Below are 25,590 nucleotides of genomic sequence, written 5' to 3'. Positions count from 1 at the left end.
TATATATATATTATACTTGAATTTTCAAGTTGAAAAAATACTAATTAGGTGCCAAGGATTATGTTAAGAAATGAGAATACAAATGCTATATCAAGAAATTCCCTGCCCTTTATTAGTACATATTCTAATAAAGGGAATATCTGTATGAAGTAGCATGGTTTAGAAATGACTAGGAAATAGTATGTTTGCTTGATTCTAAGCAAGTGTCAGGGAAGCTCAGTTACTGGAGTCCAAGATTGTAAGGGTAGGAATCTGAGTTCCATTGGTTAAAACAAATGACCTAGTTCACAACTTCTTCTTCAAGTGCCTTCTTTTTCTGTATGCTCTGAATCTAGTTACCTCAGAAGACAGATGTGGACTTCCTAACACTAATCAGTTTTCCTTTTATTTTAATGACATCTGAGGTTATACAGTCTTTTCTGCATGATGCAATCTCCATTTCAATAAACAGTTACTTAAAAATGAATTTCTACCTTATTTTGTGCTGATGTAAAATGGGAACTCAATGTAGCCTATCTCATTTTTGCTCCTAGCTTTTCCGCATGGTAATTGAAATCTGTCAAGCAGGAAGTTGCAAGCACTTGCCAAAAACTCAATTTGCTTTCAAGAGTACTTGCATTTGTACCTTCTTAGTTTTATCTGTGAAGGGACTGGCTCATTTGCTCCCTGATGCACAAAACTGCTGAAAAGCTTTTGGCATCAACTTTACTGAATTCTAAGTTTAATCCTATATTATTAGCCCATAGCATATTAAATAAAAAGGGGAAAAAAGGGTGGGTAACTATTTACATAGGTAGAATTGTAGTTGCCCTTTTCTTTTTGAAGCAGTAGTGAGTACGAATCACTCCCTTCTCTTCCCTTTGAAGGGTGTAAAGGTTAAAAATTAAAAATTTGGACTAAATTTATAAGAATGTGGTCACCAGGAATTATTACTCAAGTCAGAAAGACTTTTTTTATGGTAGTTTATTTACAAAAGGAGAAAGAGTGAAAGTAAGGAAATCAGAGAGAGGGTGGATAATTACTCTGGCCTGGTCTGAAGCAGGCAGGGCTTCAGAATCCCCAGCAAAGGGGGCCCAGAGGTAAATTAAACAAGGGTTTTTGCCACCAGGACTCCTCCATGACCAGGAGGCCTCTCAGGAGGCTAGTACCTCCAGGAAAACCAGGAAAAGGAAGTCAGCCTTTTTCACTCACCCAAATGGTAGTTCTAAGGGAAAATTCAAGAGCAGTCTGAGGTCCCCAGCTGGAGCTCCTTTAAGGTCAAGTTGAAGGCCAAAGACCTCTTCACAGAAAGTTCTTGCCACTTTTAAAGACCTTCCTTTCATCACTTCCTGTGCCTTCCTTCCACTTTACATGGACCAACTGCAAGCAAAGTTTTGCATAGGACTGCCTAGGGGACAGACCTCCCCATACTTAAAGATAAGTGGGGTGTATAAGCTTCTGGTGATTAAATCTAAAAATGGGCAGGGGAGAGTTAATCCCATCTTCACAAGGGCAGGCCAATGTCTGCTCACCTTTTAGGTTATTCATTCAAACTGATCTTTTGCCTCCTCATTTAAGCAGAAAACCATTTACCTAGAGAGAGGTGTAGAGAGAGAGAGTGTGTGTGTGTGTGTGTGTGTGTGTGTGTGTGTGTGTGTTTTGGGTGGGGCAAGGGAGTATCTTTATCACCTCCAGAAAACACAATAGGAATTAAAAACAAAATATTAGAGAAACTTGGCTCCTATTTTTATCTTTTGTTAGAAAATAGATTAACTGTGTTATAACCAGTAGTATTTCAACAATTGAAGAGAATGTCCCATTAACCATATTTCATTGTCAGTAAGTCAAATTTCCTCTCTCTCCAAATGTGGCTTCTCTAACATCATGAAATGGCCTTAACTCCATCCCCTTTGTAAAGAACGCACATGTTTAACATCCTATGGACAAGATTTGTATTGAAAATCTCCCAAGGTAAAGATGAATAATGGCAGAATATCTTGAGATATATTATCAGCCTTCCTTAATTTCTAGAACAAGAGAGAAAGAGAGGAGCAACTGTTTTATATTTTACAGAAGCAATGGCAGCCAGAGAAATGGTGGAGAAATGGCCCAAACAGGCATTTGACAGAGGGAGTGTGATGGTGGTGTCCAGTGAACATCTTAGAAGCTTTATCCACCATGGGCAGATTAGTCATCAGTGAATGGACTGAGGGAGGACCTTCAAGTATTGATGAATGTTTTCCAGCTGTGAAATTCAGCAGCAGTGGATGGAACTTTTTTTTTTCTCTTTCTCCCAAGTATTGGTGCACATTCCGAGGCTGTGAAATACTGTGGATGAGTAGAACTCCATCTTCTTATTTCACTTTCTCTTCTCATTTCTACACCTTTTTCCATCTCTCTTTTTTCATGCAGATATGAAAAAAAAGTTTCCCATTTTCCTGCTAAGTTATTTCCCTCTATTCCCACAACTGCTGATGGGAACGTGGGTGTCTGGTTCTCTGTTATAAATTATTTTATTTCCATTGTCTGCAGTTAAGTTTTCAACAACGATCAGGAGCTGTGGACTAGGCTGAGGAAGGCAACTCTGAAGTGATTTTTACTTTATACAATCAAGAATCTGTCATTCTGGCTTAGTCAGGAAAAGACTACCTGAAGTCATCACAACCTATTTATATTATAATTTTATATCCTCTGGTTTTCTGTGTCATTTCCTTAAAAATCATTTATGGAAGGTATATGTATGCATGGTGGTGGTGGTGGTGTTATTTTCACCTCCAGAAAACACAAACATACACCAAGCAAGAGAAAATTCCACATGAGTCAGAGGCTATTCACTGCCCCTCTGATTCAGAGTCTTTCAATTCTATTATTATAACTAATAGTTGTGGCACATTAGAAGAGTTCCTTAGATTCTAAGCTCCTTAAGAATAGATCTTTTATCTCTCATTGGATCCCCAGCACTTCTCTACAAATGCTAGTTGACTGAGGGAAGGAGAGGCCTCAGCTCCTGAGATTATGCCTAAATCTCACTGAACTTCCCAGACCCAGGAAAAGGGCAGAGGATAAAAGAAGAGGCAGAAAACTAGGAAGCTCTAGAGAAGAAAGCCCTGCCTCCAATTCAATCTAGTAGGCAGAGAAAGAATGGTAAATAAATTTTTGATCCTACCTTCTTTCTGGTTGGGAGGAAAGAAGTGAGGTGAACATAGAAAGTGGTCTTCACAATGACAACTTTGGTAGTCATAAATGGTGTCATAAATATATCCACTTCCCTACTTATTTTCCATATCAGAATGTCCTTCTTTCTCTTCATCATTTGATGAGTCCCTATCCATCCTTTAAAGACTAACTCAAATAACACCTTCAGGAAGCGTTCCCTGCTCCCCATGAAAGAAGTTCTTACTTTGTTTTATAACTTTCTCATGCTCTCATAATTGTGTGTGTGTGTGTGTGTGTGTGTGTGTGTATCTCCCTACTAGACTGTAAATTCCTTTAGGTCAGATGCATACACCAAAGCATTAATTCATGTCTTGTATTGCATTTCAAAAAGTTTTCATTACAGGAGTGTGGTCAGTATCCAGTCAGTCTATAATTGGACCATTACAATAATATAGGAAGCATTAAAATGGATTCTTTGTCCCATGCATGCAGTGATGGTGCTGCCATTTTTTCCTCCTCTAGCTCTATCTCCATCATCACTCTCCTCCAGCATCTCTTGATTTTGGCTGTCAACGTTTCAATTGCTGCCAAGCTCTTGCCACTGTAATCTTCTCAACTGCCATCACCTCCCCAGCTGCAGCTCAGCCCCTGGAACCTGGAATGCTTCTTTGTTTCATCTAGCATCCATGTGTTTCTAGGTTTCCTGGCCTTCACAAATGAAGATATCTTTAAAGATTATGATTAATTTTACCATGAAAATTCAGGTGTAGGGGATTCATTAACTGAGGTTTTACTATTCTAATAGGAGACTTCCCTCAAATTGCTATTACTAATAAAATTGGGAGACAACCTTTTTTCATGCCAGAGAGATCCGAAGTACTAGGCATCTAACTAAATGTAGGCTGTAATTTTTATTGCTATTGAGTGATATATCATTTAAAAGTGTCTTGGATTTCAGTGCTGAAAAAGAAATCTCTGCATGTCATTTTCCTTGTTTTCATTTTCATAATCAAATATGGTGAAATTGCTGAATTACTAATAATGTTAAGGAATTTTTAAATTAAAGCAACAGTTGTCAGTATCATTTGTCAGATGGAGCCCTTACCTCAAAGCTCACAGATCCATTGTGATCCGTATCAAATGCATTGAACAGAAAATGTGCATATGTTGTTGAATCTGAAATTAAAAAAAGAAGCAAGACAGGCAAGTTTTGAAAATATATATTACAGGACTTTTTTTCCCCACTCATACAGTATACAGTGAATCTCTGTCAAAATTGTTTCTATCCTGTTTAAAAAATTTGGCATTGTATTTGCAATGAATATTTCAGAAAACAAATAACTAGAAAATAGAGTATTTGGATTATTGAATTCAACCAGGATCCCTTTTAATTTTACCATGTGTAAAGGAAAATTTTTGTAAGTTAATTCTAGTGAAAATTTGAATTTAGTCCTGACTGGTGATTTCTTTGATATAGACAACTCCCTCTACAAATGTAGATTGGTACCTTCTTCCTAGTTGATTCTGCTATAATTCCCACTGAAGCAATTTCTGAAATGGTCTTTTCTTTCAAGCCTCCTTTACTAACTTTCCCCCTAACCATTTAACTGATGACTTCATCTCACATTATACTGAGAAAAAAAATACCTTCCCTCCAATCTCTATATCTCAAAACCCTTTGATATCATGATTCATTGTCTTCCTTTTGGTCTCTGAAACAGTCTTTTAAAGACTGTTTCTTCCCACTCATTTCCCAACACTTTGCTATCTGATTTCTGACTTTATCACTCAACTAAAACTGTTCTCTCCAAAGTTATCAATAAGAAATCTGATGGCCTTTCCTAAGTTCTCATCCTTCTTGACTTTTCTGTAGCATATAACACTATTGACTACCTAATCTCCTTGGATAATTTTACCTCTCCTGGGTTTTGATGATACTGTTCCCTCTTGGTTCTTCTCTGATGTGTCTAACTACTTCCTAATTTCCTATGATATGATAGATCATCATCCAAAATGCTCATCCTAACTATGGATATTCACCAATGCTCTATCATGGATCCTCTTTTCATTCTTTAAAAAAATTAACTAATTTGTTATATTAAAATATCCAGTTAACTTCTTCTCTCCCTTCCCTCCATTAGAGAAAGCATCATTTGAAAAAAAAAGATATATGTTGATATAAACTATGTCTTATTTCTATTCATCACCTTTTTCTTTAGAAGCATACATATACAAGTCATTCTATCTCTTGGTGATCTTATTCCATAGGCTCAGTTATCATGAATATGTGCATAAACACACATACATGCATATCTACGTATGCATACATTGTTTGTTTCCTGAGCTATAAGATCTAACATCATTGACTAAGTAGACATTTGAAACTAAATGTCCTACAAGATATTGCAAGCTTAACATATCCCTATAAATATTTCCTTCTTTATTTCTGTCTATGGTGCCATCATTCTAATTACCCAGATTTGCATTTGTGGTCTTAAAATTTATCAAATTACAAATAAAACTACTGAGGCAGAGATCTGAGCCAATAAAGTTATTAGAGGGACCCAGCCCCCAGATCCCAGATCTTCCTCACAGTCTGAGATCCCTACCTTCTCTGGAGTACATGCCTGGTTGATCCGGGCACTGGTGCATGACCTCATTGATGGATACCAGGTTATGCTGAGATGAACCAATTAGCTTTGTTAGGTTTGGCTATTTTTGGAAAAAAAAAACAACAAAACCCACAAATTGTCCATTCTGCAAGAGGCCTTATTAATCAGACTCATAATTAACACATATCTTCTCTTTGGAAATTGAGAGGATGTCCATCAATTGGGTAATGGCTGAACAAATTGTGGTACATGTTGGTGATGGAATACTTTTGGACTATAAGAAATGATAAGCCAGATGATTTCAGAAAAAGCTGGAAAGATCTGCAGAAATTGATGCAGACTGAAATAAGCAGTGCTAGGAGAACATTGTATACAATAACAGCAATATTGTATAATGATTATCTCTTAAAACTTGGCTACTCTCAGCAATTAAATGATCTAGGACAATCCTGAAAGATTTTGGCCTCCGCCTCCAGGGGAAAAAAACTGTTGGCGTCCTCTTTCACATCAGTATGTTTATGGTTTTGTTTTGGTTACGTATGAGTTTGCTCTTTGTTGTAAGAGCAATAACCAATGTGGAAGTGTGTTTTGCATCACAATAAAAATAAAAAAAAAATACTTATTGTCCCCAGGTGTTGGATTTCACTTGAATGTAATATTTGTTATAGAACAAGAACTCTTTTTTCTTTTCTTAAATAGCGTCTTCGAAGTTTTGAAATTTCAAAACACTTATTCAAAAAAATATACTTTACTTATCTCCCAAAAAGATGAGTTTCCTTTACTCTTATCTAGAAAAAGAATTGAAGATAAACTTTCTTTTCTAAAGTCAACAGTATAAAGAAGCCACTCCCTAGTCTTATTGACAAATACAATTCAAAAAGCACCCAAGGAGTTAGCCCACTCTTACATTCCCTGATTATGTTTATATCTTTCAGAAAATGAATATTTTCACACAAAACTTGTTCAAACTTGCCATTGCTTTAAGGAAATATTCCCAAAGATAATAATTTAGGTTAATTTAATTTTTAAAGTAATAATGACATCAATATAACATAACTTTCACCCTTCATAAAGAAGTTCATCTTCTCATGAAATTTAGATTCAATGCCCAAGTGATCAGAGTATCAATATCTGAGTTAAATTTTCATACACTAAAGCAAACCATCAATGAAGACAAAGCTTCATTTATTAATGTGGTATGGTTTCTCATCAGGACCCAGGAAATTTAACTATGAAATGATAATACATTCACACTGACATTTTAAATTTGAATTATAGATAGAATATGCATAAAATAACTCTTTGGGAGATATCTAATGTATCATAAAGCATTTTTAGATAATAATAATTGAAGTGATATTTCTCCTAACGTAACCCCTAATTAGACTCTTTGGGAAACTACTTTAATGTGTCTTCCCAAGGCACTTAATTTAGCAAGAAACTATAGCTAAGGTACTATGTTGAACTCAGCATATATTTGATTTACTGTAAAAAAAAATGCAAAACAGCTGGCCAAATCTTGTGAGTGATAATGGATACTTATACCAGCTGTTGTGATTAGAGGGTTCTCAGTCATGATCTATTGAAAGGATGCTTAATGACACTTAAAAGAAGATATGATCTCTCTTTTCCATGTACCAACTACCTAGCCCAGTTACCAGGTCCAAAGCTTAACAATAATGACAAAATTCTGTTTTCAAGGTGCAGCTTTACTGATTTTCTTAAGTTCCTTTGACTGAATCTGAAGAATCAAGTGTAGACAGTTTGGGGATGGACTCCATAGAAGAGGCCTTGGAGCTCATTCCTCATTTTATAGACAAAGAACCTGAATCTCAGATAGGAAGCGACTTGGCAAAGGCTACATAATAATTGTAAATATTAAAAATGATTAAGGCTGTGATAATAATATAAATTAGTATTTTAATTAAAGCCATGTTGATAGATAAAATCATTAGACCACGCGCTTGTAAGCATTCAAAACTGCCGCCTCCATACTGCCTCCTAGCCAAGCCCTCCCCGCCAAAGAAGCCAGACTCCCTCCTAACCCACGAGATTTAAGCGCTCCCCTGCGTCAAGACGTCAGAAACGGAAAACAGTTGGACCATGTTGGATCACGGGAAATGTAGTTTTATACATTTCCCAGATTCACTTGTTACAATTCCCCGTGAGGTCCGGCAAAAAAAAAGGTTAGTCCTTTTTTCTTCGCTGGACCTGTAAAAATAACAGCTTCTAAATTTTTCAGGAATTTGGGGATAAAGAAATAGATGAACAAATGGTTAAAATTAGACGCATTGACAAAAAACCAATTTGGGGGGCTGTCCCCCACTGGCACAACAGTGTACAATTTAAAACAATACATACAACTCAATTTCAACTCCCCATAGTTCAATCAACTGCACCCCAAAGTTCAATTTTTGGTCTTCATGGTACAGTGAAGGCTTCTCAGACATCTTCATGGTGTCTTCACCAAAACAAGTTCGTTGTCTGGATTCTGGGGAGATGGCAAGATCCTTATCCTGAAATTATTCTCAAAAGAATTTAAACTTTACATTATAGATTACAAAACATACATTTTCTTCTAAGATTTTATATAATTCCCCGTGAAATTACTCCTAAAAGAGTTAAATAAATATACATATATTTTTACATTATCGAATTTTAAAAAACTTAACAGATATCCCCGTGAGGTAATTCTTAAACACACCTTTTTTCTAAAAAAGGGTATCTCAGGTCAGGTAAGGATGACAAAATACAAAGAATAGAATTCAAGAAAAAAGATGAAAAATTAACTTGTGAAATGAAATGTAAAATGTGCAAAAAAATCTAGGGAAAATAAACTTAGACCTTTGAATGAAGGTCTAATTAAAGTGAATTCAACAGTGTGCAATTACCCATCCAGGGCCAGGACTTAAGGAAAATGTCTCTCTCTGATCTGACTTATCATCAGCTTTTTAGGGAAGTGAGCCAAGTAAATAACCAATCTTAGGTGCTTTCTAGGAATCTAAGTCGAGGGGACCCACGTCCTCTAAAGTTTTAGAAAAGACTGGGACTCCAGGACTCAAACCCAAACTTCAAGCCCTAATGTATTGGCATAGAACTGCTATTTTGCAGATCTTAAGTCAGTCAAGTCTCTGACCATGTGCTTTCTTTAGCACTATTAATGGCTTTCATATTCCCTTCTGGAATCAGAGAGGCATTTAAATCAGTCCTATAGGCTCAGGTATTTGCTGTAGAATCAGAAAAAGGATAAATAATGATTATATATGTACTTCCAGTACAAGATGAGAAAATGGAAAAATCAATTTCTCTCATTAAAAAATGTTTTAAAAATCAAAAATATATATATATAGCTTAGAACTAGAAGGGTTATGTTACCCCAAAATGAGACTTTCATTTTGTGAGTGTAAATGGATCTTACAAAAGGCAGATTCACAATGCACATTCAAATAGAGTACCATTATTTCCAATAGCACATTTTAAACAATAAACAGTGATGTTTAAAATCATATACTTGTTACAACCTGTAACCCTTGGCAAATGCCGTTATTGCTTCCATAGCAAAATGTGATATTTAAAAAAGAAACCTTCTGGTATAATCATCCTCAGATAAGAATATACAGGAGCTCCTTGGCTTCCTGTTTTTAAAAAAATCCTGGATAGGAATGCTTCTACCCATTTAAGGCAATAATATCTCTTATAATAAAATATCTAAAAGCTTTATCCTTTAAGACAACAATTCTTAAGGATTTAAAGTAAAAGTTAAAAAATATCTCTTGTAAAATTACAAGGTAATATTTAAAGCATGGAAAACTTTCAAGGTTCTTTGCAATTACCAAGACAGAATAAATTTTAAAAGACATGTGCTCTATAAGATGTTCATAGGTGGTACATATAACCGCATTGTTTTTGATACAGTAAGCGTTTAAGTAAATTAGGAAATATAATAACATCATAAGCAGAAACTTCATTAGCGTAAAATGATTCAGTGCAACAGGAATATCAACGATATAAGCAAGATTAATTTACAAAACTAATTAACAATATACAGTAAGATACAGCTTTTTAAAACAGAATTAAAGCTCATTCAGTTCCGAGGTTTTAAAAGTTCACCCCTGATTTCAATTTAAGGTTCTTTTGATTGAGTTCTGCTGAGTTTTTTTTTTTTTTTTTTTTTTTTTCTAAAAGTTCAAAGTTCTGAGCAGGTATGGGGTGAATAGGCTTCCCCTAAGTTCAGTTTTTTTAATAATCGCAAAAGTTTGAATAGGCCAAGCGCCTGAGAGGTTCAGATGCTAGGTCCACGTGGGCTTGGGGTTAGAGAAAAGCTCAGGAAAACTACCCACGTGTAGAGTCTGTGTGGGTGTTGCCTAATTAGGTCTTTAGAGAAACACGTGGAAGGCTAGAAATAGGGAAAAAGGGGAATATACTACCCAAATGGTTTGCATCAGAGCTGAAGCAGTCTCTGGAGGTCTCGATCTCAGCAAAGGCGGCAGGTCTGGGTTCCTTCCCGGAAATCTCAGGTTCTGGAGCTCGGGGTTGAAGTGGAAGTGGTCAGGATCAGCAGGATCAGCAGCATCAGCAGCATCAACAGCAGCAGCAGCAGCACATTGGCTGGGCTCCGGCATTTTAGTTTAAAGCCAAAAGCCCGAATCGGCTGGCCTGACCTCCCTCCCAAGGTGGCTTGGGCTGGACTGGCCGGCTGAGTCCCACTGGAGGCAAAAACGTGCTCTTGCATTTAGCAAAAGCATGGCAAGGAAAGTCACTTTCCTTTTTTAAAAAAGTGCTCAAAAGAGCTGAGCCAGATGGCCAAAAAACAGGCATGGCTATAGTTAGGCTATCTGGAAGATTCGCTTCTGAGACTCTGGGTCCCAGAGCCGCATGGCTTTTTCCTCTTAGGCTATCTAGAAAATTGAAAATTCTATTTCCAAACTTCTGGTTGCCATAATTGTAAATATTAAAAATGATTAAGGCTGTGATAATAATATAAATTAGTATTTTAATTAAAGCCATGTTGATAGATAAAATCATTAGACCACGCGCTTGTAAGCATTCAAAACTGCCGCCTCCATACTGCCTCCTAGCCAAGCCCTCCCCGCCAAAGAAGCCAGACTCCCTCCTAACCCACGAGATTTAAGCGCTCCCCTGCGTCAAGACGTCGGAAACGGAAAACAGTTGGACCATGTTGGATCACGGGAAATGTAGTTTTATACATTTCCCAGATTCACTTGTTACATAACTTATGTTTCCAGTTTGAAGTTTTTCCTTCTACTCCTAGAGGTTAAAAGAAGTTCAAGTGTCTCTTGAAGAAATACTGGTGCACACATACAGATGTTTGCAATTATACATTTCCTAATCAGTTGATTATAGACATGGACTGAAAAAATTAGACTGTGGTCTGCTGTCTGCTGTTAGTGTAAAAAGCAAGAATATTAATAACAATTGATGTGAAAATTTAGAGCATTCAATTCAATTTAATTGAACAGTGAATTAATATGGAACCAAGAATGCTTTAGCTGTTAATATTATGATGAAAGTTCATCCTTTCATCCAGTTGTCTATGTGTTAAGTACTGGAGATATAAAGACCAAACTATAGAGTTTTAACCTTAAAATTGCATGGTTTCCTTCTTTATATTCAAGTCTTTCACCCATTCTGAATTTATCTTGGTATAGGGTATGAGATGTTGATTTAAGCCTAATCTCTCCCATATTGTCTTCCAATTTTCCCAGCAGTTTTTGTCAAATAGTGGATTTTTGTCCCAAAAGTTGGGCTCTTTGGGTTTATCATACACTGTTTTTCTGACGTCACTTACCCCAAGTCTATTCCACTGATCCTCCCTTCTGTCTCTTAGCCAGTACCATATTGTTTTGATGACTGCTGCTTTATAGTATAGCTTAATATTTGGTACTGCTAAGCCACTTTCCTTCACGGTTTTTTTTTTTTCATTATTTTCCTTGATATGCTTGATCTTTTGTTCTTCCAAATAAACTTTGTTATAGTATTTTCTAATGCAATAAAAAAGGCTTTTGGTAGTTTGATAGGTATGGCACTAAATAAGTAAATTAATTTGGGTAGAATGGTCATTTTTATTATGTTAGCTCGTCCTACCCATGAGCACTGAATGTTTTTCCAATTATTTAGATCTAGTTTTAATTGTTTGGAAAGTGTTTTGTAGTTATGTTCGTATAATACCTGTGTTTGTTTTGGAAGAAAAATTCCTAAGTATTTTATATTATCTAGGATGATTTTAAATGGTGTTTCTCTTTCTACCTCTTGCTGTTGTGATGTGTTGGAAATATATAGAAATGCTGATGATTTATGTGCATTTATTTTGCATCCTGCAACTCTGCTAAAGTTGTTGATTATTTCTACAAGCTTTTTAGTTGATTCTCTAGGATTTTTTAAGTAGACCATCATATCATCTACAAAGAATGATAGCTTAGTCTCCTCATTGCCTATTTTAAAAAAAAATTTTTTTTTAAACCCTTGTACTTCGGTGTATTGTCTCATGGGTGGAAGATTGGTAAGGGTAGGCAATGGGGGTCAAGTGACTTGCCCAGGGTCACACAGCTGGGAAGTGGCTGAGGCCGGGTTTGAACCTAGGACCTCCTGTCTCTAGGCCTGACTCTCACTCCACTGAGCTACCCAGCTGCCCCTCCTCATTGCCTATTTTGATACCTTCAATTTCTTTTTCTTCTCTTATTGCTACTGCTAGTGTTTCTAGTACAATGTTAAACAATAGAGGTGATAATGGGCATCCTTGTTTCACACCTGATCTTACTGGAAAGGCTTCTAATTTATCCCCATTGCATATTAAGCTTGTTAATGGTTTAAGATATATACTGTTTATTATTTTGAGGAAAGGACCTTCTATTCCTATACTTTGTAGTGTTTTCAGTAGGAATGGGTGTTGTATTTTGTCAAAGGCTTTTGTTGGTTTGCTTGTTGATATAGTCAATTATGTGGATGGTTTTCCTTATGTTGAACCATCCTTGCATTCCTGGTATAAATCCCACCTGATCATGATGAATAACCCTCTTTATCACTTGCTGGAGTCTTTTTGCTAGTATTCTATTTAAGATTTTTGCATCTATCTTCATGAAGGAGAAAGACGAATATAAAGAAGGAAACTGTAAGTAAATTAGGTGAACACAGAATAGCATACTTGTCAGATCTCTGGGAAAGGAAAGATTTTAAAACCAAGCAAGAGTTAGAAAAAATTACAAAATGTAAAATAAATAATTTTGATTATATTAAATTAAAAAGTTTTTGTACAAACAAAAACAATGCAACCAAAATCAGAAGGGAAACAACAAACTGGGAAAAAATCTTTATAACAAAAATTTCTGACAGAGGTCTAATTATTCAAATATACAAGAAGCTAAATCAATTGTATAAAAAATCAAGCCATTCCCCAATTGATAAATGGGCAAGGGAAATGAATAGGCAATTTTTAGATAAAGAAATCAAAAGTATCAATAAGCACATGAGAAAGTGTTCTAAATCTCTAATAATTAGAAAACAACTCTGAGGTACCACCTCACACCTAGCAGATTGGCTAAAATGATAGCAGTGGAGAGTAATGAATGTTGGAAGCGATGTGGCAAAATTGGGACATTAATGCACTGCTGGTGGAGTTGTGAACTGATCCAACCATTCTGGCTGGCAATTTGGAACTATGCCCAAAGAGCGATAAAAGAATGCCTGCCCTTTGATCCAGCCATACCATTGCTGGGATTGTACCCCAAAGAGATCATAGATAAACAGACTTGCACAAAAATATTTATAGCTGTGCTCTTTGTGGTGGCAAAAAACTGGAAAGCAAGGGTATGCCCTTCAATTGGGGAATGGCTGAACAAATTGTGGTATATGTTGGTGATGGAATACTATTGTGCTCAAAGGGATAATAAACTGGAGGAATTCCATGTGAACTGGAAAAACCTACAGGAATTGATGCAGAGTGAAAGGAGCAGAGCCAGAAGAACGTTGTACATAGAGACCGATACACTGTGGTAAAATCGAATGTAATGGACATCTGTACTAGCAGCAATGCAATGACCCAGGACAATTCTGAGGGATTTAGGGAAAAGAATGCTACCCACATTCAGAGGAAGGACTGCAGGAGTAGAAACACAGAAGAAAAACAGCTGCTTGAACACTTGGGTTGATGAGGACATGATTGGGGATGTAGACCCGAAAAGACCACACCAATGTAACTATCAATAATATGTAAATAAGTCTTGACTGACCACACATGTTAAAACCAGTGGAAATGCAAGTTAGTTTGGGGGGGGGTTAAGGGGGTGAAGGGTAAAGTAAAAATATGAATTATGTAACCATAGAAAATTTTTCTAATAATAAAAAATTATAAAAAAATAAAATAAAAATAAAAATTCAAAAAAATTGCATGAAGATTTTTGGAAGTACTATTGAAACATGTATTTATATGTAATTATATATTTTGGGAAGAAATGGATACACATATTATGTTAATCAAACATATATCACATAATGTGTATATCATGTAATATGCACCATACACTGTTTATATACACATATAATTTAGAGACATTTTACTGTGAATAAATTGTATTTATATGTATCATAATGTATATGTACATACATACACATACATCTCTATCATTTTTGTTCTTCCTTCCTTGGCCCTAACACACTGGACCAAGAACTGATAAATAGTTCATAAAAACTATTCAAAAAAGGGCTTTTAGGGGTCAGGGGAAAATGATTGCTACTAAAATTTTCTTCCTTAAAACATTTTTTTCCTTCATTAGCATCATGGAAAAAAATATCATTTTTTAAATTGCAAGTCAAGAGTCTTTCAAAAATTTATAGCCATCAGTATTGCATAATATTTGTGAATTTATGTCTTTTGATTAACCCAGACAATCAAAGAATTTTTAGAAGTAAAGAGATTTTCTTCTCATCTGTTTGAATATTTTAATAAACTCTTTGCCAAGGGAATATATTTTAAAGTAGGAAGTCCATAATATAGAAATAATATTTTTCCAAAAAGATGAAATTTTAACATGAAACTGGATTGAATTTGTTTCCTTTAATAACCTTCATAAATTACTATGATTAAAAAAGGTTTCAATTCGTGTTTGTGACTGCAAAAATTTCTAGAATATATATATGTGAATATACAAGTTGAGAGTATATACTTAATTCTTTGGATAATTTTTAGAGTCTAAAACAATTTCAAGATTATATGTGGAAATGAAAGGATATGTTTAATGGACCTTTTTATAATGCAGGGAGCTCACAATTCTCCATGACGTTCGAATGTGAAAAGTGGTTTCCTTGTAACGATATTAGATGAAATTTTGGATTTGGAGTATTTGAAGCTCAAGGAAGTTAATTACCTTGCCTTTGGTCACTCAGTTAAAAAAAAGTTTGGAATTTGAACTCCAATCTCCTGATTTAAAACCCTACCTTTCAGCTTACACTAACTGGAGTCTATCTATACTAAGGCAACTAAGTGAAGTTATAATGCACAGAGCACTAGGTCTGGAGTCATGAGAGGTGAGGTCAGATCAGATCTCAAAAACTAGATGTGTGATCCTGAGCAAGTCATTTTAAACTTTGCTTTTCTGATCGTCAAATGATAATACCATCCACCTCCAGGGTTGTTGTGAGGACCAAGTTAGATAATATTTGAAAAGTGCTTAGCATGGCCCCTGATACTGTATTAATTCTTATTTCCTTTCTCTTCTAATTCTTTTTATGTTGTTATTAGAAAATATGGGCTAACCATCGTCAGAAGGCTAATTGTGCTGCATTGCAATTTTATTGCTTGCTTTAATTTATGAATACTAGATTTCAAAGGATTCAATTTATTGTTGCACATATAGGGGACATGCTAGAACCAGTTCAAATTGCCTCTGGAGGGCTGATTGTTTAAATTTCAGTGTGAACATTTATACCTTGGAAATGGGCAAATGCTACAAATCAGAGCTTGATTCATTGTTTTCTTAATGGCTAGATTTAAGAAAGTGATGAAGAAAATGTTAATGATGCAGATGAAGCTTGAAGTGTGTGGTGTAGTAAAACAATTTTTTTTTCAGTGAGTTAAACATTTAGTAGTACACTCTGCAGGCAAATGTACACACTTAGGAGCAAGTTTGTTAAATCCTATTACAATCTAGTTAGAATATCTAATTGGAAACATGGAATAGTAAATAAATGACAAATAAAAGTGTAGCAATCCAGGTATGCATTGGTTGTGATATTGTTTTAAGAAGTATTCAAAAAAGCTTAACTCTTATACTGCTAATGATTGATCTCTGTAGTCTTGAGTCAAATTGAACATAGACCTTGCCAAATCCCTAGCCCTTCCCTAAGGCTACACCCCAGAAGAGAGGTCAGTTATCTCAGTCTCCTTACTTTTCCTTCTATGATCAATTAACATAGGTATCAAACATCAGTAGATGCCTTAGGCCATATCCACCCTGGATCCTGATCTTAGCCCTACCTATTGTTTCAGGTTTTGGCAGTTTGCATTTTATGATGATTACCTCATAATGTTAATGTATCAGGCCACTGGCCTCTCCCCTTCCCCCCATACTGTTGTAACCCCAATAAAAGTGACAAGACATCAGTTGGCAAGAGAGCTCTTGACCATCAGAGCTCCCAACCATGAAGCTCTTGACCATCAGAGCTTACTCGCTGTCTGTCTGCCTTGTACCAAAACTTTCTGTGTCTGTGTGTCTTTATTCTCGCCTTATGTTCTCTTTCCATTAATCCTTAACCCGTAACCCATTTTCACTCAGTCCTTGGTTCCCCTTTCTAAGTGTTCAACCCACTAGGAATCTTCGTGGAGCTGCTGGACGGCTTCAAAAAGCAAGTCATATTCAAAGGAAAAGTCATATTTGTGCTACGTTTACTTAATATCATCATTATAATAATCATAGTGGCTAATAAAAAGAGTTCTGCCCCTTGTTTTTAACAAAACCAGTTGGTTTCAATTGTGACTCCTCTATGTTACTTAAATATATCAATCCTTTTAACAATCAGAGGCTCTTGAGGAAGATTCAAACCACACTCCAAATTACAGCTGGAATGCAGATTTTCAGAACATGTTAACAACTTTACATTTGTACTTACCTCCCTGTGGAAAGAACTGAGAGTAAATCTCTTTGAAGGTTTCTTCATTAACAACACCACTGGGGCATTCCTAAAGAAAGTTACAGAGAGGCAATATGAGTGAATCATCCTTAAAAAATGAATTCTTGCATTTTGGAGGGTAAGTCACAGAGCTCTCTGTACTATGAATTTTCTGATCTGGAAAATTAATGGCATTACATTCATTTGGAAGGAAGAAAACAGTTAATATAGATGTCAACAAGCCACACAAAGGGTAGTGCAGTGCATAGGGAATTTGCCTAAAAGTCAGGAAGACCAGGGTTTAAGTGTTGACTCTGACACGTAAGGGCTGTTACTCAAGGTAAGTCACTTCTCAGTGTTCTAGGCAACTCTATAAGACTCCAAGTTGCAGAGAAGCTGACGACTGACCTGCACTGCTGGAGGTGTTTCCTTCTTCAGGAGACCCTTACACTAATAAAATCTAATCTCTATCCCTATGAACCACACCATATCTTTGGGTCATAGAGAATGAAGGGAAAAATACAATATGTAATTTTTACACATGATTTTTGGACCCTTTTCTTCATAAAACAACATCAAAAAAAACCCAAACAGTGCTATCATGTTGCCACATCACATTAAAAACCAACCAACCAACCTCAGTCGGTGGTGACAAAGAACTGGAAACTAGGGGATGACCATCAATTGGGGAATGGCTTGACAAATTGTAGTATATAATTGTAATGGAATACAATTGTACTATAAGAAATGTCAAACAAGATGATAACAAACAACCAAACAAACCTTAAAAGACTTATATGAAGTGATGCAAAGTGAAATGAGCAGGACCAAGAGACTGTTGTATACAGGAAAAATAACATTGTATGATGATCAGCTGTGAATGATAACTATTATCAACAAAACAAGGATACAGGACAACTCCAAGGGACTCATGATGAAAAAGGCTATATACTCCTATAGAAAGAACATATGGGGAATGAATGCAGTTCTACTCTTTTTTTCTCCATAAATTTTCCTCTGGCATTAGTGATATGTATCTTGTTTCACAAATGACAAAAAGGGATATATGTATTATATGATAATATATGTATAATCTATATCATATTACTTGCCTTTTAGGGGAGAGGACAGGGTAGCAGGGAGGGAAATAAAAGAAAGAGATATAGATTTTCGAAAATGGCTAACATGAGAATTTGTTTCTTTTTGAGGAGCGTATTTATTATAAGTTTTTACATTATAACAAGTGATAGATAATATATTATTTTTATTCTATTGTAAAAATATATTAAATATGTTTAACGTTTGTTTATATATTTAATATATATTTAATTTANCTACTCTTTTTTTCTCCATAAATTTTCCTCTGGCATTAGTGATATGTATCTTGTTTCACAAATGACAAAAAGGGATATATGTATTATATGATAATATATGTATAATCTATATCATATTACTTGCCTTTTAGGGGAGAGGACAGGGTAGCAGGGAGGGAAATAAAAGAAAGAGATATAGATTTTCGAAAATGGCTAACATGAGAATTTGTTTCTTTTTGAGGAGCATATTTATTATAAGTTTTTACATTATAACAAGTGATAGATAATATATTATTTTTATTCTATTTTAAAATATATTAAATATGTTAAATGTTTGTTTATATATTTAATATATACTTAATTTAATATATTCATATATTTTGTTATATATTATATATAAATAAAATTATTATATATTATATATAAATAAAATTAAAGAATATTAATGCATGTAAAACAAAAAATTCATTCTTTAGTTTGAAAAAAAGTGATTATGGACTATCAATATATCCCTTTCACAGAAATGACAATCTCTAAGAACTAAAAAGAAGAAAATCTGTAAGTGTAGCAATAAAAGAATGACGCTGTCTACATAGAAATGAATGACTCAAATTTTCTGGTCAAATTAGCTTTTTGATCTTTGACTATATGGAAGTAACATAACCATCTAGAGGCAAATTAACTCTTACGTTTCAAATCCTACCTTCTGGAAAAGACTTTTCTTGTTTCCTTTCTCCCTTTTCTCCCTCACCCATGTCTTCACTTGGAGAAATTATTTGCTGTATACACTCTGTAAATCTCAAATTGTTATTTATATATACTCTCCCTGATTACAATATAAGCTCCTTGACAACATGGGCTGTGGCTGTTTTTTTTCCCTTCTTCATATCCCCAGCGTTTAGCATAGTGCCTGGCATTTAATAAATGTTTGCTGACTGAAAGACTTTTATATATTGAAAACATATGGTTCAGTGACTATGTCAATACCAGCCATCTGGTTGTGATAAAAATAAGAGTACAAACTTGATGGATCTTGGCTAAGTGGTGGTAAATTTATGGAGGGTCAGAGATGGAAGCTTGTAAGGGATTTAAAATGCTGTTGCCAAGAGGTAAGGACGATTACTGATGACAGGCAGGAATTGGTTGAATCATGCAGTCTTCTCAACTACTTTTGATCAGTAAGTTTATAACTACCTGCCCTAGCATAAAGAAAAAAATATATTAAAAATTGCACTGCATATGGAGTAGTATAAACAGCAGTAAACTTGGATTCAGATGTGGGTTTGAATCAGAGCTTTGCCATTTATTAGCTATGTAAATCTTGAGCAACTACAAGTTTTCTTAGTTGTAGAAATAGGATAATAATATTTATAATATCTACCTCTTGAGACTGCCATGAGGATCAAACATCAGTGGAAACAGGATTATGGAACTGGAAGAAAACTTAAAGGCTATTTAGCCCAAACCTCTCATTTAACAGAGGAAGATACAGACTTGGAGATTTGCCCAAAAATTATAGAGAAAGTAAATAACTGGCAGGTTTTTGAAACCCACTTTTCTGACTCCAAAGGCAGAGTTCTTTCTATTGTATCACTATGAATCATCTTTAAAGTGTTTTATGACTACAAAATGCTTTATAAATGAAAGCTATTATCTCTGTGCTTGTTTTATGTTTTGAATAGTTTCGTGTCTGCAAGGTGGGCAAAACAACTTGTATTAATTCTGAAGAGGGGTTTAAAAGGAGAAAAAAAGAAGAAAAATATGAGAAAAGAACTGGAAGCTAAATGTTGTCCATCAACTGAGAAATGGCTGAATGAGTTCTGATATATGAATATAATTAAATATTGAAATATGGTAATAGATGTGGAAAGATACAATTTCAGAAAATCATAGGAAGCAAAAATTGCTTGCAAAGTGAGGTTAGGAGGCCCAGGAGAACAAGGACGGCTGTAAAATCTGAATAGTAATACTTGCTTTCCTTACTTCATTGGGTTTTTGAAAGGATAAAATAACAAATGTCAAAACACACTGAAAATAGAAAAATGCCTGAATTTTAGAATCATACTATCTCAGAGTTAGTGGTGCTTCAAAGATCATAGGGTAATATAAACTATCAGAACAGCCTCTAGGAAAACTTTAAGTTGTCACTCATCCTTTCCTTGAAAACCTACTACTCAGTATCCCTAGTATAGGGCATTTTGATAAAAAAAAAAAAACCCAACACTTTTAACACAGAAAGGAAATGCATTTTAACTTTAGATATTGGCTTCAATATTTGTCACTGATTTTAATTCTGTTGTCTTTAAGTATTGTCTTCATTTGTGTGACTGCTGTCATGCATTCTTTTTCATTCTTTACTCCACGTCAGTTCATAAAAGTTTTCCCATGATTCTCTGATTTTTTAAAAATCTTGGTTATCCTTTTCATGCAATGATATTGTACTTGCTTAATATACCAACGTGTTTTAGCCATCCCTCCAATTGCTGGCCAGTTGTTTGTTTCCTTTTGTAGTTTTTCGGTTACAAATAGGATACTTTTCCACTCAACAACATTTGTTAAGGAAAGCACTGTGCTGGATCTTGGGAATACAAAGACAAAAGTGAACTACTCCTGTCCCTAAAGGGGTTCCTTCTATTTGAAGGATGGAACATATGCTTAGGTCATAAAATACAAAATATGAGTGAAGTTTAAAAGAAATCATCTCAAGATGGAATATAAAGGTTCTTATTATCTTTCACTATACTTCAGTTATAAACCCAGTAGTAAAATTCCTGGAGAAATGGTATAGTTTAGTAGCTTTCCCCCCTCATTTTAAATTGTTTTATTTAGTCTTCACATTGTTTAAACTTTTTGAAACTGCGGTAGTGACATTTCTTTCTTCCTGAATATTATCTTTTCCTAGGTTTCCATCTATGAATTATTAACAAGTTTTTATGGCATTGTGCTATGATGAAATACCAAAAAAATTATAATCCTTACTCTAAGCTTACTCTATATTGCAGGAGATGAAATATATTAAAGACAAAGTGAATAAATATAAAATAGTTTTGGAAGGAGAACATTGGCTAATGTGAAGCTAAAAGCTTCATGTAGAAGCATGTGCTATGTCCTGAAGAAGGGAATCTTATGATGTGGAGGAGTGGAGGGCATACACTCTAGGTATAGAGGTGGGCACTAGAAGAGAGGGAGATGTAAGAAAGCCAGTTTGGCTGTACTATCAGAGAGTGAGAAGATAAATGATATATAATAATATTGGAAACATAAGTTGGGACAGGTCATGAAGGGCTTGAATAGGCAAACAAGGGAGTATTTATTTTGTCATAGAAGCAGTAGGGAGCCACAGGGGTTTATTGATTAGGGGAATGACACTCAGATCTCCATGTAGGTGGCAAAATGAATGGAATACTGGGATTGAACTCAGGAAATGTGAGTTTAAATCCTGCCTCAGAGACTGACCAGCCAAATGACCCCAGAAAAACCATTTAAATTCTTTGATTCTTTTTTCCCTATGTATAAATGATGGAATTGACATGTAATAAATAGGGAAGGGCTAAATATCATTATGTTGTTTGAATTTAAGAAATTGGGGTTGCATGAACAGAAATAGATTTCAGAAGGAGGATCGAGTATAGGTGCTAGGATTAGTTAAATTCTGGATATATTGAATTTGAAGTGCAGGTGGGACATTCAGATGGTACACATTAGGCCTTTGGAAATGGGAGATATACTTAGGGGAGACTGATGGTTCTATATGTATATAGATTTGAGGATTGTCTGGTGCAGGTGATTAACAAAGCCATAGGATTGAATATGAACATATAGAGACTAAAAACATATAGCTGAATAACACCTAGGAATATATGGGTATACTCAGGGTCAACATATGTCTAGGTTAAAATGCAAACAAACTACCATGTTTAGTTTTTAAAGCCCTTAGTAATCTAGCTAAGCTCTATCTTTCTAGGCGTATTATATATTATTTCTCCATAGGTACTCTATATTCTAGCCCAACTGGCTTACTTATTATGCCCTATACATATCATTCCATCTCTTCCCTTCTTGCCTTTGCACAGGCTATGCCACATGCCTGGGATGCTTTCTTTCCTCATCTTTACCTCTTGGAATCTCTAGTTCCTTTGAAGACTCCAGTGCCTACTATTAAAACAAAACAAAACAAAAAACTTTCCCCAATGAACAATTTATAGTAATACCAGTTGTTAATTTATGAAATTCAGCATATTCAACATGTCTAGATTTTATCTGGCTCCATTTTTCTCTCAGTCTCTATAAATTATCCCCAGTTCCCTTTTGCTGTTCAGATAACTTAAACATTCCATGCCTTTTCCATAGTTCCTGTTAGTAAGGTTACATAGCAGAAGATTCATTTTCAGTGGGACAGTTGCTTTGCTCTGTGAACTCAGAATCCCATGTTCCATTTTTTTGTTCAATAAAACTTTAAATGCTAAAAAATGCCTGGCATTTAGTGGGGAGAAGATTAAGATTGATCCTGTATGATTTATTTGAATCAGAAAATCTCAGTTCAAGTCCTGCCTCTGACACTTAACTAACTCTGTGACTATAGTCAAATAATAACCTTCCTGAGCTTCAATTTTCTCATCTGGATAAGCCACCTAATCTCTATGAGCCTCAGTTCCTTCATCTGAGTCTAGGATAATATTGTCTATAGAACAACTTCTAGAGTTGTAAAGGCAAATGAAATAATGTATGCAAAGTACTTTGCAAACTCTGCCATGATATAAATGCCAATTATTAATACTTTTACCTCTACTACTAATTAATCTCTCGGTGTCTTGGTTTCCTCCTCTGTAAAATGGGGATAATTTACTTCATAGGGCTCTTGACAGGAAAGTACTTTGAAGACCAGAAAGCATTGTGTGAATGTGAATCATTACCATTATGAGATCAACCTGACAGACTAAATGGAGCTTCACAGAAATATTCATGTGTGAACAGAAAATTTCTTTTGCATACCTTCATGGGTCTCTAGCCCTATTATTCTCATACGAAAACCTCTCAGCTCATCTTATGTTGGTTTTTTATCACTGATAAAAAGCTATAGAAATGACTGCAATAATACTCCTATTTGGATCATCTTTTTTAGTGCTCTATCTTATTATTTTACTCCTGAGTTCTACTGCCTTTGTATGTGCCACCCCATTTTCCTTCCCCTTTTCCTCACTGCTACTTCCTTTTCCTCTTTCTTAATTTCTCATATATTTCTCCCTTTCTTTGTCCCTGCCACAATCCTAGTTAGAATATTATCACTCATATGCCTGGACTACCACAGTTGCCCTGATGGTCTTTCCTAACTCCAATCCATCCTCCACTCAGCTGCTATAATCTTCCTAAAATGTAGCTCTAATCTGTCATACTTGTGTTCCATAAACTCCAGTGACTCTCTTTTTAATAGCAAATAGCTCTTTGCAACAATGCTTCTATCAACAAAATTTCTTAAAAACATAAAATAACAAAGCTCTGTGCAGTTACCTAGCATTTAATACTACTTGAAAGTTTCAAAGCACTTTATAGACACATCTCATTGGATCCCATGGGGAACCACGTGAGATAGGCAGCTTAAATAGCATTATCTCCATTTTTACAAAAGAGGAAGTTAAACATAACAGAGGTCAAGTGACTTGCTACCTCAAACTATAGTAAAAGGCAGGTCTGATCATGTCACTCCTCTTGCCCCACCTCCCACCCCCAGCCAGCTTCCTATTTTCTCCAGGAGCAATTGGAAAATATATGTTGTGCATTCAGAGCCCTTCATAGCTTTCTGCTTACTCCCTTACATATATATTCTAATCCAGTGACACTGATTTCCTGGCTGATCCATGGACAAGACACTCCATGTCTCGGCTTCAAACATTCTCTCTGGCCATCACATTTGCCAAGAATACTCTCTCTTCCCCTCTGAGTACTGACCTCCTGATTTCCTTTAAAACCTCACTAAAATCCTACTTTCTGTGGGAAGTCTTCCCTAATACATCTTCATTTCAAGTGCTTTCTCTCAATTATTTCCTGTTTTTTCCTTAAACATAGCTTACTTTGTATATATTTGTTTGTAGGTTTTCTTTCCCATTAAATTTTAAGCTCCTTGATCAAGGGCAGGGACTGTCTTTTGCTTTTCTTTTTCTTTTTTTTTTTTTGTATCCCCAGCACTTAGCAGAGTGCTTGGTACATAGTAGACACTTAAAAAACAATTATTGAATTGAATTTACAGAAGGAATAACTGCTTCATTGTAACACACACTAACATCATGAATTTTATAGGAATAATGAACTCAGGGTTAGCAAGATTTCTTGATACTATGGTTTACAAAATAAACCAGTGAATGTCAATTTGATTACGGCTAAGGTGTGCAATGTACCCCTGTATGATACACGTGTGCTATTCATGTGATATATGTATATAGAGAACCCCTCTTCTTATACACACATAAACTATGTGACTATAGGCAAAAATTTTGCATATTACTATAGTCCAAACAATTCAAGTTTCTGATCTGGTTGACATTATGACATATTCCTATAAACCTTGATACTAGGAGGCTGAGGCTGGTAGATTGTTTCACTCTGGGAGCTCCGAGGTACAATAGGGCTAAAGACAATTGAGCATCCACACTAAGTCCAGTAACATTATGGACAGCCCTCAGGAATTGGGGCAGGTAGGAAGGGTAGTAGGTAGGACAAACTGGCCTCTGTTGGGGACAGTTAGTGTTGCTGTGCTGAACATTAGTGGGGCTCTGTGAGTGGCCACTCTACTTTTAGACTGGACCACAAAGGGAGACCCATTCTCAAAAACAAACAAAATCTGTATCACTGGGGGAGAATTTCCAAGCTGGAAATACTCTCTATCAATGAAGTCACAGACCCTCATCTATCAGTATATATGCATAGACATCGACATGTATATGTGTGTAAAATACACAGAATCTTCTTTACATACTGTTAACAAATTAGTAGATTTTCCGTATGTCATAATGTCAACCGAGTAACCTTCCAAAAGAGATTGAATTGAAAATACATCTTCCAAAAAGACTGAAACTTATTTAACAGAAGTACAGTGAAATTAAAAAGTCATAAAATATAATATAGCAACAGAGAGGAAGAAAATAACTAGTCTTTTTAAACACTAAGAAATATATATTAGAAATTTGGGAATGTAAAGAATGAACTATAACACAAACAATAGAGAAGTACAAAATACATTCCCTAAATAAATAGAATTTAATTCTTATATGTTTTAATATTTGTTCATGGAAATAATCCTTATGAAAATTTGGAAAGGCAGTACTGTTTTAGCCATCATTTTATTCCTGTTATTGGAAAATGAATAACTTCTCATTCCTGAATTTGAATGCCAGTTTACCTAATTTTTACCTAAT

General features: G+C 35.2%; 1 protein-coding gene across 5 annotated transcripts in view; it reads right to left on the bottom strand.

Annotated features, from left to right (window-relative positions):
• Window positions 1-25,590, bottom strand: part of KCNIP4 (potassium voltage-gated channel interacting protein 4) — a 493,493-nt gene that overhangs the window by 15,124 nt on the left and 452,779 nt on the right. For 4 of the 5 annotated variants that reach the window (XM_044682314.1, XM_044682313.1, XM_044682315.1 and 1 more), the window contains exons 3-4: window positions 16,869-16,938; window positions 4,241-4,311 (exon numbers count right to left, since the gene is read on the bottom strand). In XM_044682314.1, the coding sequence (XP_044538249.1) occupies window positions 4,241-4,311; window positions 16,869-16,938 (141 nt within the window). Of the gene's footprint in view, window positions 1-4,240; window positions 4,332-13,537; window positions 13,596-16,868; window positions 16,939-25,590 lie in introns of all 5 variants that reach the window. The other variant, XM_044682316.1, reaches the window with a different exon arrangement.

The sequence above is a fragment of the Gracilinanus agilis genome, chromosome 6 (genome assembly GCF_016433145.1).
Source record: "Gracilinanus agilis isolate LMUSP501 chromosome 6, AgileGrace, whole genome shotgun sequence".
NCBI classification, from domain to species: Eukaryota; Metazoa; Chordata; class Mammalia; order Didelphimorphia; family Didelphidae; genus Gracilinanus; species Gracilinanus agilis.
Note: the sequence above shows the minus strand (reverse complement) of the source record. Positions and strands in the feature narration are given on the sequence as shown.